The 14423-nt window shown below is 46.4% G+C and overlaps 1 protein-coding gene across 9 annotated transcripts in view; it reads right to left on the reverse strand.

Moving 5' to 3' along the window:
* Window positions 1-14423, reverse strand: part of L1CAM (L1 cell adhesion molecule) — a 103073-nt gene that overhangs the window by 24106 nt on the left and 64544 nt on the right. For all 9 annotated transcript variants that reach the window (XM_079958656.1, XM_079958655.1, XM_079958652.1 and 6 more), the window contains 8 exons: window positions 13893-14052; window positions 13678-13806; window positions 12936-13033; window positions 11533-11730; window positions 10198-10268; window positions 2728-2947; window positions 1218-1333; window positions 88-307 (listed from right to left, as the gene is read on the reverse strand). In XM_079958656.1, coding sequence (XP_079814782.1) covers window positions 88-307; window positions 1218-1333; window positions 2728-2947; window positions 10198-10268; window positions 11533-11730; window positions 12936-13033; window positions 13678-13806; window positions 13893-14052 — 1212 coding nt within the window. The remainder of the gene's footprint in view (window positions 1-87; window positions 308-1217; window positions 1334-2727; window positions 2948-10197; window positions 10269-11532; window positions 11731-12935; window positions 13034-13677; window positions 13807-13892; window positions 14053-14423) is intronic.

A 14423-nucleotide genomic window follows, 5' to 3' on the forward strand; every position in this document is an offset into this window, starting at 1 on the left:
AGCATAAAGTTAGCAGCAGGTTAGCCATATGCGTTGAGGGGAGATAAAATGTGGACGGTTTGAGGGCGATGGGCTTAGGGCACTTACCTCCCTCTGGGGTGTTGAACTCCAGGGCCTCATTGCGGGGTCCCTCGGCCTGCCCATTCAGCACACTCATCTGAAGTCGGTACCGGCTCCAGGGCCTGAAGCCCCCCAGGGTGACTTGAGACACATCCCCTTCAATCTCCAGGTCCCCATGGGGGTGGGGGTGAAGGTAGACCTGACGATGGCTGTGCTCTGCCATGGTCCCAAAGTTTGAATAATAAATCTGGGGAAGGGGGAGAGAGAGGAACAGAGATTTTACCCCCCAGTTTGGTTCTGGCACCCTTTGTGCAAAGCGCCTCTTGCCATGTGCAGATTGCCTCCATGCTCCAAGAAGAAGGTTTTTAAAAAACCTGATGGGAATGTACTTTTGATCATGTAAAGAGTGACTTTGCCCTTTTAATGGTACATAATTAAAAAAAAAATATTATTATTATTATTCCCCACCTTTTCCCCTGACAGGGACTCAAGGCAGCTTATAGATAAAATAAGAACAGTTTAATCTATATGGGTCCAGAATATTTCTGAGCACATCTTCACTCTTTCTCAAAGGGCCTTTTTAAAAAAAAGCAAGGAAGCAACATTAAATACAACATTTTATCCTGGCGTTCAGTGCAGTCAATATGGCAGCTGGGCAGAAGGATGAAATTCTGGCTGGGACAGTAAAATTATTGTGAGTTGGCAGAGCTGTTTTGCATTGTACTGAAATCCTTTAGGCCAGTTGGGTATGTGTATACTCAACTATTTTTTTCAAAAAAAAAACACAATAATAATTCTGCAGCAGAGTACTGTATTCTAAATTCTGCACCACAATTTGCTTCCATAAATTTCTCTTATTTTGCTCTGATTTAATCTGCAACAGCTTACTATTCTGAATAATTTAGGCTGCAATCCTATACCACCTGACCAGGGACCAGGTCTTATTGATGTCACTGGGACTTCTTTTATGGTAGATATGTCCAGGACTGTGCTGTGCTACTATTTTGGTTTTGCCGGTGACAGAGCAGCATTGTAATGGGTCCGGGGAAATTTATTTGAAGAGTGGGATGTAAGTTCTGAAAACACACAAGTAAAAATGAACAGACCCCTGCAGATGCTGCCCCCTCCCTGCTACTGACGTGAGGTTTTGCCTTTACCTTAAATCCCCTGAGGTGGCCAAAAATTTTCTGTCTGTGAAGCAGGGTCCAGGAAATCTTGATGGTTGTGCTGTTGATCACCATAATTCCCATATTCTCCGGGACGGCTTCGGGTACTGTCGGGAGAGCAATTAATCCCATTCAGATGTGACCAGGCAAGAAGAAGAGAGGGCCTGAGAGCTTGAGCAGGCCCAAAACGTTTCTCTACCTGAGACCAAACTGGCTGGACTGGCAGGTGGCTTTTACATCAAGGCTGGCACAGGGACATGGCCTTCGGCTGCGCCTGAGGGGTGTCAACTAGGCTGAGGAGACTGCCTTGGGCAGACACCTCACCAACTGCAGCAGTGGCTCACCTGTGGCCCAAAGGTCCCAGAAGGCACCCAAAAAATCACATTAAGGGCTCATCTGATTGTCCCATGATTTCTAGTCAAGGGTGCAAGGGGGGGGGGTTGTTTCTCCCTCCGCTTTCCCTGGGGAAACCTACTGTTCACCATTGAATCGTAACAAACAGCAATCTGCAGAGAACCCAACTGATGTTTGTCCCAATTCAGCAGTAAACAGCAGGTTTTCCCGGGGAAAGAAGTGGGAGAAAAGATAAATCTCTCAAACCCATGCCCATGCCCATACACACACACACACACACACACACACACACACACAGACATTTTTCTTGTGACCCCAAGGTCCCTCAAATTTGTAATTAAAAATAATTTAATTTTTTATAAAACTACTGACTGTTCTCAAAGGTTCCATGTTATGAATTTATGATGTCAAAAGGGGGTTTTGTCCCTCATCCAACCCATGCATCCTTTTCCTCCCCCCTTTTTTTACCATGCCCACTTTTACATTTACACTGGGCAATTGAGCATAGGTCAATTCAGTTCTTGGCCCCCAAAAGGTTAGCCACCCCACCCCTGATCTAATGTCAGGGCCAGGCCTGATACTTGGGTGTGGACCTAATTGTTCTGGAAAGCAATATGACAAGTGAGGAGGCTTTTTTAAAAAAGTCCTCAAAAATGTGCCAGCATTTTAGTGCAAATTTCTCCTAATACATATATTTTGCATTGCAATTTTGTCTAATATACAAAGGTTTGCAAGTGATTGTGCCTAATACAATGCATGTTATTTTCACTAATATATGATGTTTTATGCACACTTCCTCCTTGGAGAACTGTAGCACAAAATACAGAGACATGAAGAATGCAAATGACAGCTGCCTTTCAATTTGCATATTGTTTCGGAAAGTACACTGCTGCTTCCATGCATTAAAATCTGAATGGAAGTGAGCTTCTCCCCCAAACCTAGCAACAGCAGAGCCACACTTTTTCTGATCCTAGTAAGACACCCATGATGAAATATGCCTTTTTTAAAAGGTGTTATGCTGGCATTAACCTGGCTTTGTTTGAGGTGTTCCTACCTGAGGTGGCCTCGATGGGTAAAAATCCAAACGGACACGCTTGTCACTACATCTCCCCCTTCCCCAATAGCAGCTCCCCCACTCCCTACTCACCTCCCTCCCCAGAGTAGCCAAGAGTGGTGTGCGGTTCAGGTCCTTTGCCAAAGCCATTCTGCGCCTGCACTTTAATCTCGTAGGGCGAGAAGACAGGGGTGTCCGTCACCACCACAGGGGGGCGCTCCACCTCCACTGTGTTCCATTGCTCGTGGTTCCTTGGTCGCCACTGCACAAGGTATTTCAGCATCGGGGCGTTCCACTCCCTGCGAGGCAAGGGCTGAAAGGGAAGGGGTGAGAGTGGGGTCAGAGGAGGTAAAGGAATGGGGAACAGCAATGCTGAGCATTAGAGCACCTGCGCTGGATCAGGCCAGAGGCCCGTCTACTCCAAAAGCAACCAGCCAGGTGTCTCTTAGTGCTCAGAAGCAGAGCAATAAATGCATGGAGCTTCCCTTGCAGCTCCTCCTCTTTTCGCCTCTGTTCATGCAGCTGCCACTTTAAACCATCATGGCTAAGCTCTTTGGCTAAGACATATCCTGCGTGAGATCGTGTGATCCTTGGGGGAGGGATCAGGGGGAAGCCACCAAACCTTACGGGCTGTTTTCATTTCATTTATTTATTTAATAAAATTTATACACTGTTTGATTGTAAAGAAAACTTCAAATAGTCTACAAAAAAAAGACAAAACAATAAAATGGTTGGAAATTCACAACCATACTTTAAAACATACAAAAACAAAATTAAAATACTAAAACAGATTAAAATTCTGATGATAGTGAGTTCTGTGCTAGTTATGGTTAAGTGATGAAGTACTTTTCTTTCCTTTATTTTGGCAAACCTGGTGTTGGGAGAAAATGGAAAAGCAGGCCCCTTTCACTCTGGACTTATCCACCCTTACCTGTAACCCCCTTCCGCCCAGGCGCAGGTCCAACACTCCGTGTCCAAGCGCTTTCCCAGGAAAACCCACTCTTTAAAGCTGAATCACAACAAATGGCAATTTGGGTTTTCTGTGGATTGCCTTTTGCTCCAATTCAGTTTAAAGAGCGGGTTTTTGCAGGGAAAGCTTCAGTGACCTACTCAAGGAGCACCCAATGAGATTTGAATTCAGATTGCCTTGGTCTAGGTCTGCCATTTTAGCCGCTGTCTCTTCTTCAGCCCTGAGGCCACAGTACGACAGGCCCCAATCCTGCAGAGGGGATGCTTGAAATATATAAGGGAATTCCTTGTAGGCCTGCCAGGACAGCAGCTAGAGAACCAGCGGTTAACTTTCAAATGCACAGAACAAGGAGCTCCTGAACATGCCCACCCCAGACCTTTTCTCCACCTTCTTCCTCTGTTTGCAGTAGTAAACACTTGCCCTGTGCATATGAAAGAGAAGCCAGCAGAAGGATCACAGGAGGAGCTGAGTTAAATGGATGTCTGGATATGGGCTTGGCTGCCCCACCCAGAAAAGAAGGGAAACTGCTGCATCCTCTTCCCACGCCCGCCCACCCCTCCTGGTCAAAAGGATGCCTGAGCATTGGGGTCTCAGGAGAAAGGGCTTGTCCAGCAGCCCAGACACTGGAAGCATATCTTTCTAACTCCTGATGTGTGGTCTTAGCTCCAAAAGTTGGACACGGCCCCAGAGAAACATTGCGTCAGAAGTGTCACACTTTTCCAAGGGTCCAGCAGGGGGAGGCAGTGGCTTAGAAGACCAAGGGGGCCCCACCTGAGGAAAGGCTCTATCTATTGATGGTGTTTCCTGCTTGGCAGGGGGTTGGACTCGATGGCCCTTGTGGTCTCTTCCAACTCTATGATTCCCACTCCATGCTAGGCTCCAGTGTCAGACTTACATGTAAGCTAAACAGGCTATAGCTTAGGGTCCCACTCTCTTGGGAGCCCCCCAAAAAATTAATGGAAAAAAACTGGATGTACATTTCCAAAATATAAGATGAAAAACAAATAAAATAAAACCTACATACAGCAACAATGGTAAATGGCTTTAGATACCTAAAAGGTAAAGGTAAAGGTACCCCTGCCTGTATGGGCCAGTCTTGACAGACTCTAGGGTTGTGCGCTCATCTCACTCTAGAGGCCGGGAGCCAGTGCTGTCCGCAGACACTTCCGGGTCACGTGGCCAGCGTGACAAAGCTGCTCCAGCGAACCGGCACCAGAGCAGCACACGGAACGCCGTTTACCTTCCCGCTATAAAGCGGTACCAATTTATCTACTTGCACTTAAGGGTGCTTTCGAACTGCTAGGTGGGCAGGAGCTGGGACCGAATGACAGGAGCTCACCCCGCCGCGGGGATTCGAACTGCCGACCATGCGATCGGCAAGTCCTAGGCGCTGAGGTTTTACCCACAGTATTAGGTCCATAAATTACAATAGCATATATTCAACACAAAAAACAACAACAATTTGTTGTTGACAAAGGACAGCTGGATAAAGGGCCCCATGACCTTCAGTAGCTAAGGGCCTCATCAAACCTAAATCCGGCCCTGCTAGGCTCTGACACCTTTCTTCACTGACCTTTGGCTCTTGCGACTTTAATCACTGCCTAAAGCAGAAATTGAAAAGGCAATGCTTTGTTCCTCCAAGACTTCCCGCACAAGGAGGCAAACCTCACAAGGTGAAGGAAACAGTAAGGTTTGTTTTCAAGAGCACTCCATTTTTGCTGGTGTTATGCCTTGGTGGGTGTCAAGTGTAAGAACTCTTCATCTGAAGCAATATGAACTTTTTGCCTCCTGAATAACAGATTTCCTTGGGCCGGATTCAAGAACGTGGTTCATTTAGCAGAAGTAGCGCAAGGACTCCCACTAGCACAGCGGGGCTTTCCCTGCTCTCCTCCCCATGTGCCCCCACTTCCCCAGTTTCATTCTGGAGGGTCAGGAGAACCCACAGAAGGAAGGAACACGGAGACTGTTTTCCTGTGGAGGTCGAAATGCTTGTGCTGATGGAACAATCTCTGTAGCAGAACACTGAATTCTACCCTTTGTCTTTCTGTGCGATAAAATGGGCTTTATGTACCCAGTTCTACCCTGTGTGAAAAATCCCACACAGGCTGAAATTTAAGCTACGAGATGCCAATGAGTAGAACTCCCCATCACTTCTTTTTACTCTGTGCTACTCCCTCACTACTAACAAGAGACTGGTCCACTTGCTATCACCTGCTGAGCAAAGCAAAGGAGAACTTTCCCGTTAAATGCTTCTGTTCACAAAAACTTCTTACGAGGCTATGGAACTTTCAACGCTTCTGGGCTTCTTTCCCAGTTTTACCCTGGGTTAAAGATCTCACTCTGGGAAGTCCCTCTAAGCTGAAACAAATACAACAGAGTTGGCTTTTTTCTTTACCCATTACAAAATAAGACAATGTCTCGTGTGAGATGCAAAAAGTAATTTACTGCCCTGCATAAAGCATTCTTACACCTGAAACATGGAACAGCAGAAAACTGGAATGCTTTGGAAAATAAACCATACAAAGCCCTTTAGCACCTTGCAACCTTCTTTGTTCCTGTTGGGGTCTGGAACAGGTGCTGTCCTTCCTTTTTCATCTCCCCACTTCACCACTTAAAATTAAAATTTCTATGCTAGGAAATGCTTCACCTGTAAATTTCAATCTACTGTGCCTTTTAGGCTGCTGTTGAAGCAGGGCAACCCAGAACTGAGGCTATGTAAAAATTAGTCACTTAAAACATTGCAAGGTTGTTATCCGCCTCACCTCCACTCCCTGCTGTGTTTCAAGCTCATTTCTTACACTTCTGTACACACCAAGTTGGGGGTGGGGATATTTTCACCCCATGCCCATTAGCTGATTTGCTTCCCCACGCTGAACTCCAATCACTGGAGCTCTCAGCTGTGCATGTGCTGTCATCTGCGCATGCACAACAGCTGTCTCCAGCGTACACACCTCAACTTAACCACTCCTTTCTTTTTATAATTGAATGGAACCTGGTTTGAGGGAATGTGAATTCAATAGTATTCCTCAAAAAGCTGCAGAATACAATGGAATGTGGCTAATGTCAGGGGTACTTCGCTTCAAACAACAGTGGGGGGCACACTGGAGCTGGAGTAAATACTGATGTACACACGGCCTGAATGGAAAGTAAATTCCTGTTCTTTTATAGGGACATTTGCCAGGTACCATCCTCGTTGTCTTTTCATAGCCAAGTGAAGCCCAGGCTTTTTACTGCAACACGTTATACTGCTGAAAATGGTTCAGAAACTTTGGCTGGTGCAGAATTTGGTGTCCAGGTTGCTCACTGGGGCAAGATGGTTTGAGCATATTACGCTGATCCTGGCCCAACTGCCCATTGCTTTCTGGGCACAATTCAAAATGCTGGCTTTGACCAATAAAGCCTTAAATGGCTCAGGACTGCAATACCTCAAAGACCATATGAACCAACCCAGACCCTGCAATCATCAGCTGAGGCCCTTCTTCACGTGCCTCTTCCATGAGAGGCCCAGAGGGTGGCAACAGGAGAATGGATATTTTCTGTGGTGGCTTCCCATCTGTGGAAGGCTCTCCCTGAGAGGCTCATCTGGCATCCTCACTACACATCTTTAGGCACCAGGCAAAAATGTTTCTCTAGAACCAGGCCTTTGGCTGATTGAAAGTCCTATGGCCTTTTAAATGTGTTTGTGGAGGAGGAGTTATTGGTCTGTGTCAGGGAACTGCCATCGGAAAGGCAGGAGGTGGAGGGTCTCTCAGAAGTCAGGAGAGACTCAGCAGCGGAGGAAGGCACCAGCAGGGGGAGAGTGGGAGATCAGAGAGAGAGAGAGAAACGAAGGAATGGCTCAGGGAGTCTTCCAGCGATAACAGCGGAGAAGTCTCAGGTCCTCCCATAGGTACACCCACTCCTCGCCGGAAACTGTCGCACCGAGAATCCAGACGACGCATTTCCGTCAAGGAGCTTTTATGCTGGAGTAGATTCCGTAAACGCCCACTGTCGGATTCTGCCAGCGATTGAGGGAGCCACGCTTAAGGGCTCCGCTAAAGACAGAGTCTTGCTAAGCTGAGCAAACTCTGAGGGACTAAGCTTTTACGCACAAGCAGCTCATCATCCCATCACAGTCTGCTTTTGCTCTCGTTTTATTATGTATATTATGTTCTCATTTTGTATTTTTATGTTGTGAATCATCCTGTGATTTTCAGATGAAGGGCAGTATATAAATTTAATAATAATAATAATAATAATAATAATAATAATAATAATAGAATAATAAAAATAAGAAGCTGCTTCCCACTCCTTCACTAGATGGGTAGTTGCCATAGTTTTCAGGTAGATGTGGGTGCAGGATGTCACCAACCTTTTGAGAGTCATACAGCAGGCAGAAGCTCAACAGATGCTGCTTCTCCCTCTAGATGCTGGTGTGAACAGGTGTGTGAATTTGAACTTATTTCTATGGTTCATTTCATATCATAAGTATAAATATTGACATAACTTATATATGATATGAGCTTCTCCATCATGAACTTAGCTTGACCGTGGTTCAAACCTGATACCAGCCATCATACCTGTATCCAGAGGTGGGTGCATGTGGCAAACTGTGGGGTTGGAGTCCTGGACTGCACCCACTTCAGACTACAGGGATGATGACACACATGCATTTTTCTGTTCTTTCCACTTAAAAAGAAGAGAGAGAGAAAAACTCTCCCTAGAACATCAGGGAGAAGTTTATGCTGAAAACATTTCTAAACTTACAAGCTTATTTGCTTCATGCAGCAATTTCTTTATTTGACTCGAGGGAGCATTCAGGCACATTAAGTTCCCCTAAAGAGGCTGAAGTGATGCCCCACAGGTTGCAACCTTGCCCTCTGATGGGGAGGGAATGCTAATCCATACCCTCTGGTGTCCCAAACAAAAGTCATCATCAGGAAGATAATTCCTCTTGACAGCAGCCACCATCCTGGGTTAAACAGGAAATGGGAGCCACATGGCAACCCTCCCTCAGGGCCAAGACTGAACTGCGAGGGGCAACCAATGCCAGGCCAGCTGTGGTTAACACAGAGTGTCCCCTCCACCGCCTGTATTGTGATAACATTTGTCTAGCTGAACTTGGTATTTGCCTCCCCGAACGGAAGCGTCTGGCACCAGCTCCCTCCTGGGAACGCAGCCCACAGTCCTCATCATTATGGCAAGCGCAAGCATTTGGGGACAATGCCGGCAGCAAACACAGTGCAGTGCGAACATGCCGCCCCTTTGCACGGGAATGCAAACAACACAGCAAACCCAAACAGAGCGAAGATAATAAAAGGCCCAAGTGGCGTGTGCGCACTGTGTTGCCTCAATAGAAACACCCCACTCTGGCACCCTGTGTCAGCACACTCCACGTGCCACCTCAGTGAAGAGGCCACTCTCTCACTCTCTCTCTCTTTCTCACACACTTGCTCTGCAGGGCTGGAATAGCAGACACAAAAGAGAGACGTGAATGCAGGTCCTCCCTCATGTGATTTGGGCTGCAGAGGACACAGGAAGTGAGAAAGAAGCAGCAGCGCCATTAGTCAAAATGTGTGCCAAGAAAGGAGAAGAGGGTGGCGGGAATCCCCCAGAACCAAGAGGGTCATTGGCCCGTCTCACTCAGGGGAAGATTATTCCTAGAATCCTAAATATAGTGACTGAAAGTGAAATGAGTGTGAGCTGCACAGAGCCGGTTCAAATACCACCTCCATTACTTTACAGGGTTGTTGTAAGGAATACTGAGATCATGTATGTGAAATGCTCTGAATGTTAAAAAAAATGTTTGTTTTGTATCAGCTGGGATAAATTTAATCGGGATGGCTGTGGTTGATTCGTTATGTTAGATTGCTTTGGGATTGACTTTGTTTAAAAGGGCTTTTATATGTAGTATTATGAAGCCCTGACTTTTTTGTTTGTACACTGAGTTTTGGGGAAAGTGGCATAAAGCTGCATGCAAACAAAACAAACAAACAAACAAATCCTTGAGTGACTTTCGTTCAGACCTTAACGTCTGCCTGATTTCGTTCCACTGGTGGCTTCTGCTAGGGACACGCTATGCATTGTGTTAGGTCCGCCCCATGCTGTGAGCGGCTCTTTGTGTTCTGAATTGTTTAGCAGGCACATTGACAAATGCTGCAGCAGAGGTGCAAGAGCAAAGTGCTGAATATGTGATGTGAGGCATGGAGATAACAATACTGACCAACCTTACAAGGTTATTTGTTAAGATTACAAGAAGACAATATGTGTGGCTCAGTTGGACCACACAAAGCAACACACATACAAAGCAACTGGCCTCCAGCAGCATATTGCTTGTGTGCCTTGCAGAAATACCCAAATTCACCTCAGAATTTAGGTTTAGGCAAAATCCAACAGCAACTCTTGCATCTGCTCAACACATAGCTGTCAACGTTTTCCCTTTTTTAAGGGAAATTCCCTTATTCCAAATAGGATTCCTCGCAAGAAAATGGAAAAGTTGACAGCTATGGCTCAACATGCTGCTGTCAGCCATGCCACTAACACTGTGGAGGAGGAGGAGGAGGAGGAGATCCAGGGATACCAAGACTGGGGCTGCAAGAGTATTTATATTTTACCGTCCAAGTGATGATCATATTAGTAGTCTCGTTCCCCTTTCCTTTGACATCAGATGGATTCCGCTTAGGGGCTAGAAAGCAATGGAGCACAGTTAGGTTTGCTTATATATCAGCTCAGACAAAGCACCCACCATGACTGAGAGGCAGGTAGTGGCATTTTCTTATGCCAAGCCAGTTGTTCCCTCTCTTTCTCACGTTTGGGCTGTGAGTAGCCAAAACAGTATCACTCATGAGGGAGGAAACAGCAGGCTTGGGGGGAAATCCCAAGGTTTTCAGAAAAACAAAAAAAAATTAGGAGACAGGAGACCTAACAGAGGAAAAACCTTAAAACAGTCCAATTAAGATCTGTGCATGCTCAATCGCTATGAAATTCTGCCTGTTGCAGGCCGGTGGGGGGGGGGCGGGGGGGGGGGAGAGGAAAGCCTGGTGTGGGGAGGAATGGAATAGTGGGGCTGGAGCCCTGAACAGAAGCACTCTGAGCTGTAACATTTTCTTGCAGGGCCCCATTTGTCTGTGTATCACAAGCAATGTTGATTCTTACAGGGCAGGGCTGGCTCAATAAACTTTGGCAACTGAGGCGAAACACAAAATGCCAGCCCCACGCCCCACTGCCACTGCCAGGGAAGAAGGGCCAAATGAAGATCTACATCAGGAGCAAGGAATAATTATTTTATTTTATTTTTTTATTTATACCCCGCCCATCTGGCTGGGCAGCTTCCAACAAAAATATTAAAATACAGTAATGCATCAAACATTAAAAGCTTCCCTAAACAGGGCTGCCTTCAGATGTCTTCTAAAAGTCTGGTGGCTGCTTTTCTCTTTGACATCTGATGGGAGGGTGTTCCACAGGGTGGGTGCCACTACCAAGAAGGCCCTCTGCCTGGCTCCCTGTAACCTCACTTCTCGCAGGGAGGGAACCGCCAGAAGGCCCTCGGCGCTGGACCTCAGTGTCCGGGCAGAAAGATGGGGGTGGAGATGCTCCTTCAGATATACTGGACCGAGGCCATTTAGGCCTTTAAAGGCCTACATTGAGAACAAGGGTGGGAGGAGAGTAGCAGCCCCTCCTATTCACCAAGAGGCCACTGTAGAGGTGGCATGGGGTGGCCCACCAAGGAAGCAGCAGATTCAGCTTCCAAAGATCATGCAGTACCTGCTGCTGCCACCATGGCAGCAGTTGGCAATGCATTCCTTGGAGCCTGGATCTGCTATCCCTGTGGATCCTGCCGCTCGAGGCAATCGCCTCACCTTGCCTCATGGGTGGGCTGGCCCTGCTACAGGGAACGATGACACTTAAGCCCCAAACATGCTTCTCCTTGGCATTGTCAGCCTCCTTACCTGCAGGATTTGTGACATAGCTGACAGGGTGGGAATTCAGCGGACTGTCCCCATGGTCATTTCTGGCCTTCACATAAAAGTTGTATTTCCTGAATGGAGAAAGATGAAGCGTGGCCCACGGCTGGTTTCCTGGTACAGTGGTTAACTTTTCCATTTTTCCTTGCCCAAAGTTGCTTTCGTCACAAAATACAGTATACTCTGTGGGGAGAGTAAAGGCCATGTCAATAATTAGACTAAGCTCCTCCCAGAAAAAAATCAAGGTCATCACAGCCTTTGACCACCACAACCAACTGGGAAAGAGATGCATTCTCTGCACATGCTCAGAAGCGTTCATTTTCCTGCAGCCAGTCTGAACACACCAACGAAAATAACACTGGAGCAAATGTGTGACTTAAACAGAGCTTCCAGTTCCAAGTATATCTCAAATGAAGCACTGCATTGCTTCACACATAATACAGCAAAAAACCTAGCAAGGAGTCAGAACCAACCCCTTATGGCTTTCTGACGAGAATACCTTCAGGAGACAAGCACTTTCTAACAGTTGTTTGCCCCACTTGAAATGTTTAGTTCTATACTTACAAAAATGAGCTGTGAGTCTAAAGCGCATACTAATGAGATTCTTTACAAACAGACCCAGGTACAAAAAGCACCTCAGTTTAAATGCCAAAATACATTGGTATTGTCAGGGAAGTGCTATGATGCATTTACAGCCATGGTCCTTAAGGCCCACCTGGCTTCAAGAAGAACTCGTTTTCTACCCTGCCTTCTATTGCAAATAATAATAGGGCCTTCGCCACAAGGAAACCACAGAGAGATGCCATTCTGCATCCACAGAGAATCGTGGCCAAAGATGCCTTTCAATTTGTAAAACAAGTTCAGGTTGCAGATAACTCTAGTATTTATCCTGTCTTTGTTTTAAATGCAGCTAGGACCTGTGTGGAGGACCTGTGGAGGAATATGGTTGTTCTGCTGAGGTGATTTCAGTAGCTGCTGAGAAAGGAAGAAATAGGGGTACAGGAGGAAGATAAAGTTTATGGGCAGGAATTGGGGGAGGGCAAAGTAAAACACTGAAAAGGGTATCAGGCTAGTTTTGCAAAACAAAGAGATAATAGTGTGTGCACATTTTGCATCATATCAGGTTCTACAGGTTTGTTAAAAAATGAAATCAGGAAATCTGAGGGTTATGATTTATTTGGTGGGAGGAATAGCTGCCCCCCCCCATGTTTCCCCATCCTGCCATTGCCCATGCTATGACTGGATCCTGCCCTCCCACCCAAACACATCCCACGTGAGAGAGTTCTGAAGAAAAGCCAAGAATTCAGAGGCTTTGAGTGAGGATTCCAAACTGGTAACATGGCAATGCTGGCTCTAAGCACCACGGTGCACTCCGCCCTGTTTCTTACCCTTGATAGGCCTGTTGTGATCATCTCCTGGTGTCCATGTCAGCTTCACCTGCCAGTCCTGCTGCTCCGACAGTTCCAGATTTGACACAGGGCCAGGACTGCCTGAAAGAGAGACCATCATGTGAGCCACAATGAGGGAGCGACCGCAGGATGAAAGCTCCCAATCTTCTTTGTATCTCCTTTAGCAGTTTTCCCAGAGCTGACCCAAAACATTTTGGATCCTGAGATTAAAATTCCAAATGGCAGCTCTGTCTCTCCCCACCCCACCCCATGGTATAATTAATGTTGTTATTATTTCACTAACTGATAGGGCTATCTAGAAATGAAAGTAGTTTCAGTTAATAAATATTTGTCTTTTAAACATGTCTCTCTCTCCCATGCACACATATATCAATTTCCTCACAACTCAGACTCAAATAAAACTTGCTTCACAGATGCCTTTGGAGGCATGTTGAAGGATGTGTAATGTTTATGTACATCTCCTGGTCAGAAAAAGGCATCACTTCTCTCTCTCACTCTTTCTGTCTCTCCCTCCCCCCACCTTGAGTTCCCTTTTATAGTAACACCAGATTCACCTCAAAACATCAAAAACCAAAAACATGTGCCCCAAATCTACCAGCTACAGCCACTACCTCACGTACCATCACTTTGCTCTCTCAGTAAGTTTGGAGTCTAAAGAACCCAAGACAACCATTTTACAAGAGGTAAAAGAACCCATATTTGATTTCTCCTTTTTTGGTACTTGCCATATACCCAAAGCTTGGCACTTTTCTCCACAGAGTCAAGAGCTGTCCAAGCCCGGCAGGTGTATATTCCTTGGTCAGAATAGTCCAGGTCAGTGATGGTCAAGGATGTGTCATTGATGAAATACCTAGCAGGTGGATAAAATAAGAGTGCTTTGTGGTTTCCCTCAGTCCACAGGCCCCCACACAACCCTGCCCTGCCCACACCACTCACTTGTCATTGTCAGCGGACTCCTTAATCAGCTGCCCTTTTCGGTGCCACTCAAGACCAGGGCCTGGGATGGTGTCATCGAACACCACTTTGCAATGGAATGTCACATGGCCACCCTTCTCCCCTTCTGTGTTTGTAGGCTCCACTTCAAACTGTGTGGCTCCTGGAACAGGGACAGAATGTGGAGTCGTGGCCTCTCTCCCCACCATGCCTTGCTATGGTTGGAGGGATGAGATCTCAATAGCCCTCATGGCTTCTCTTCCCCTATCATTCCACAGTGTGACTTGAGCACCTCCCATTGCAGACAGGGCCAGGCAACAAATTCTCAGGCAATGAAACCTCTTAAGAAGTTCTCCTGCACACACCTCACTGAAATGAACCAGGTGACCACTTTTGACCTGTTTTCCACACTTTTACCTTGAATGGCACCCCAAACCGAGTATTCCTAAAGCTGCTCTGATTTAAATTACCTTGGCAGTGGCCTGAATATGTTAATTTTAGGCAGACCTCAACATACAAGACAAAAGGCAAATC

This window comes from Podarcis cretensis, assembly GCF_951804945.1.
Source record: "Podarcis cretensis genome assembly, chromosome: 17".
In the NCBI taxonomy this organism is placed as follows: domain Eukaryota; kingdom Metazoa; phylum Chordata; class Lepidosauria; order Squamata; family Lacertidae; genus Podarcis; species Podarcis cretensis.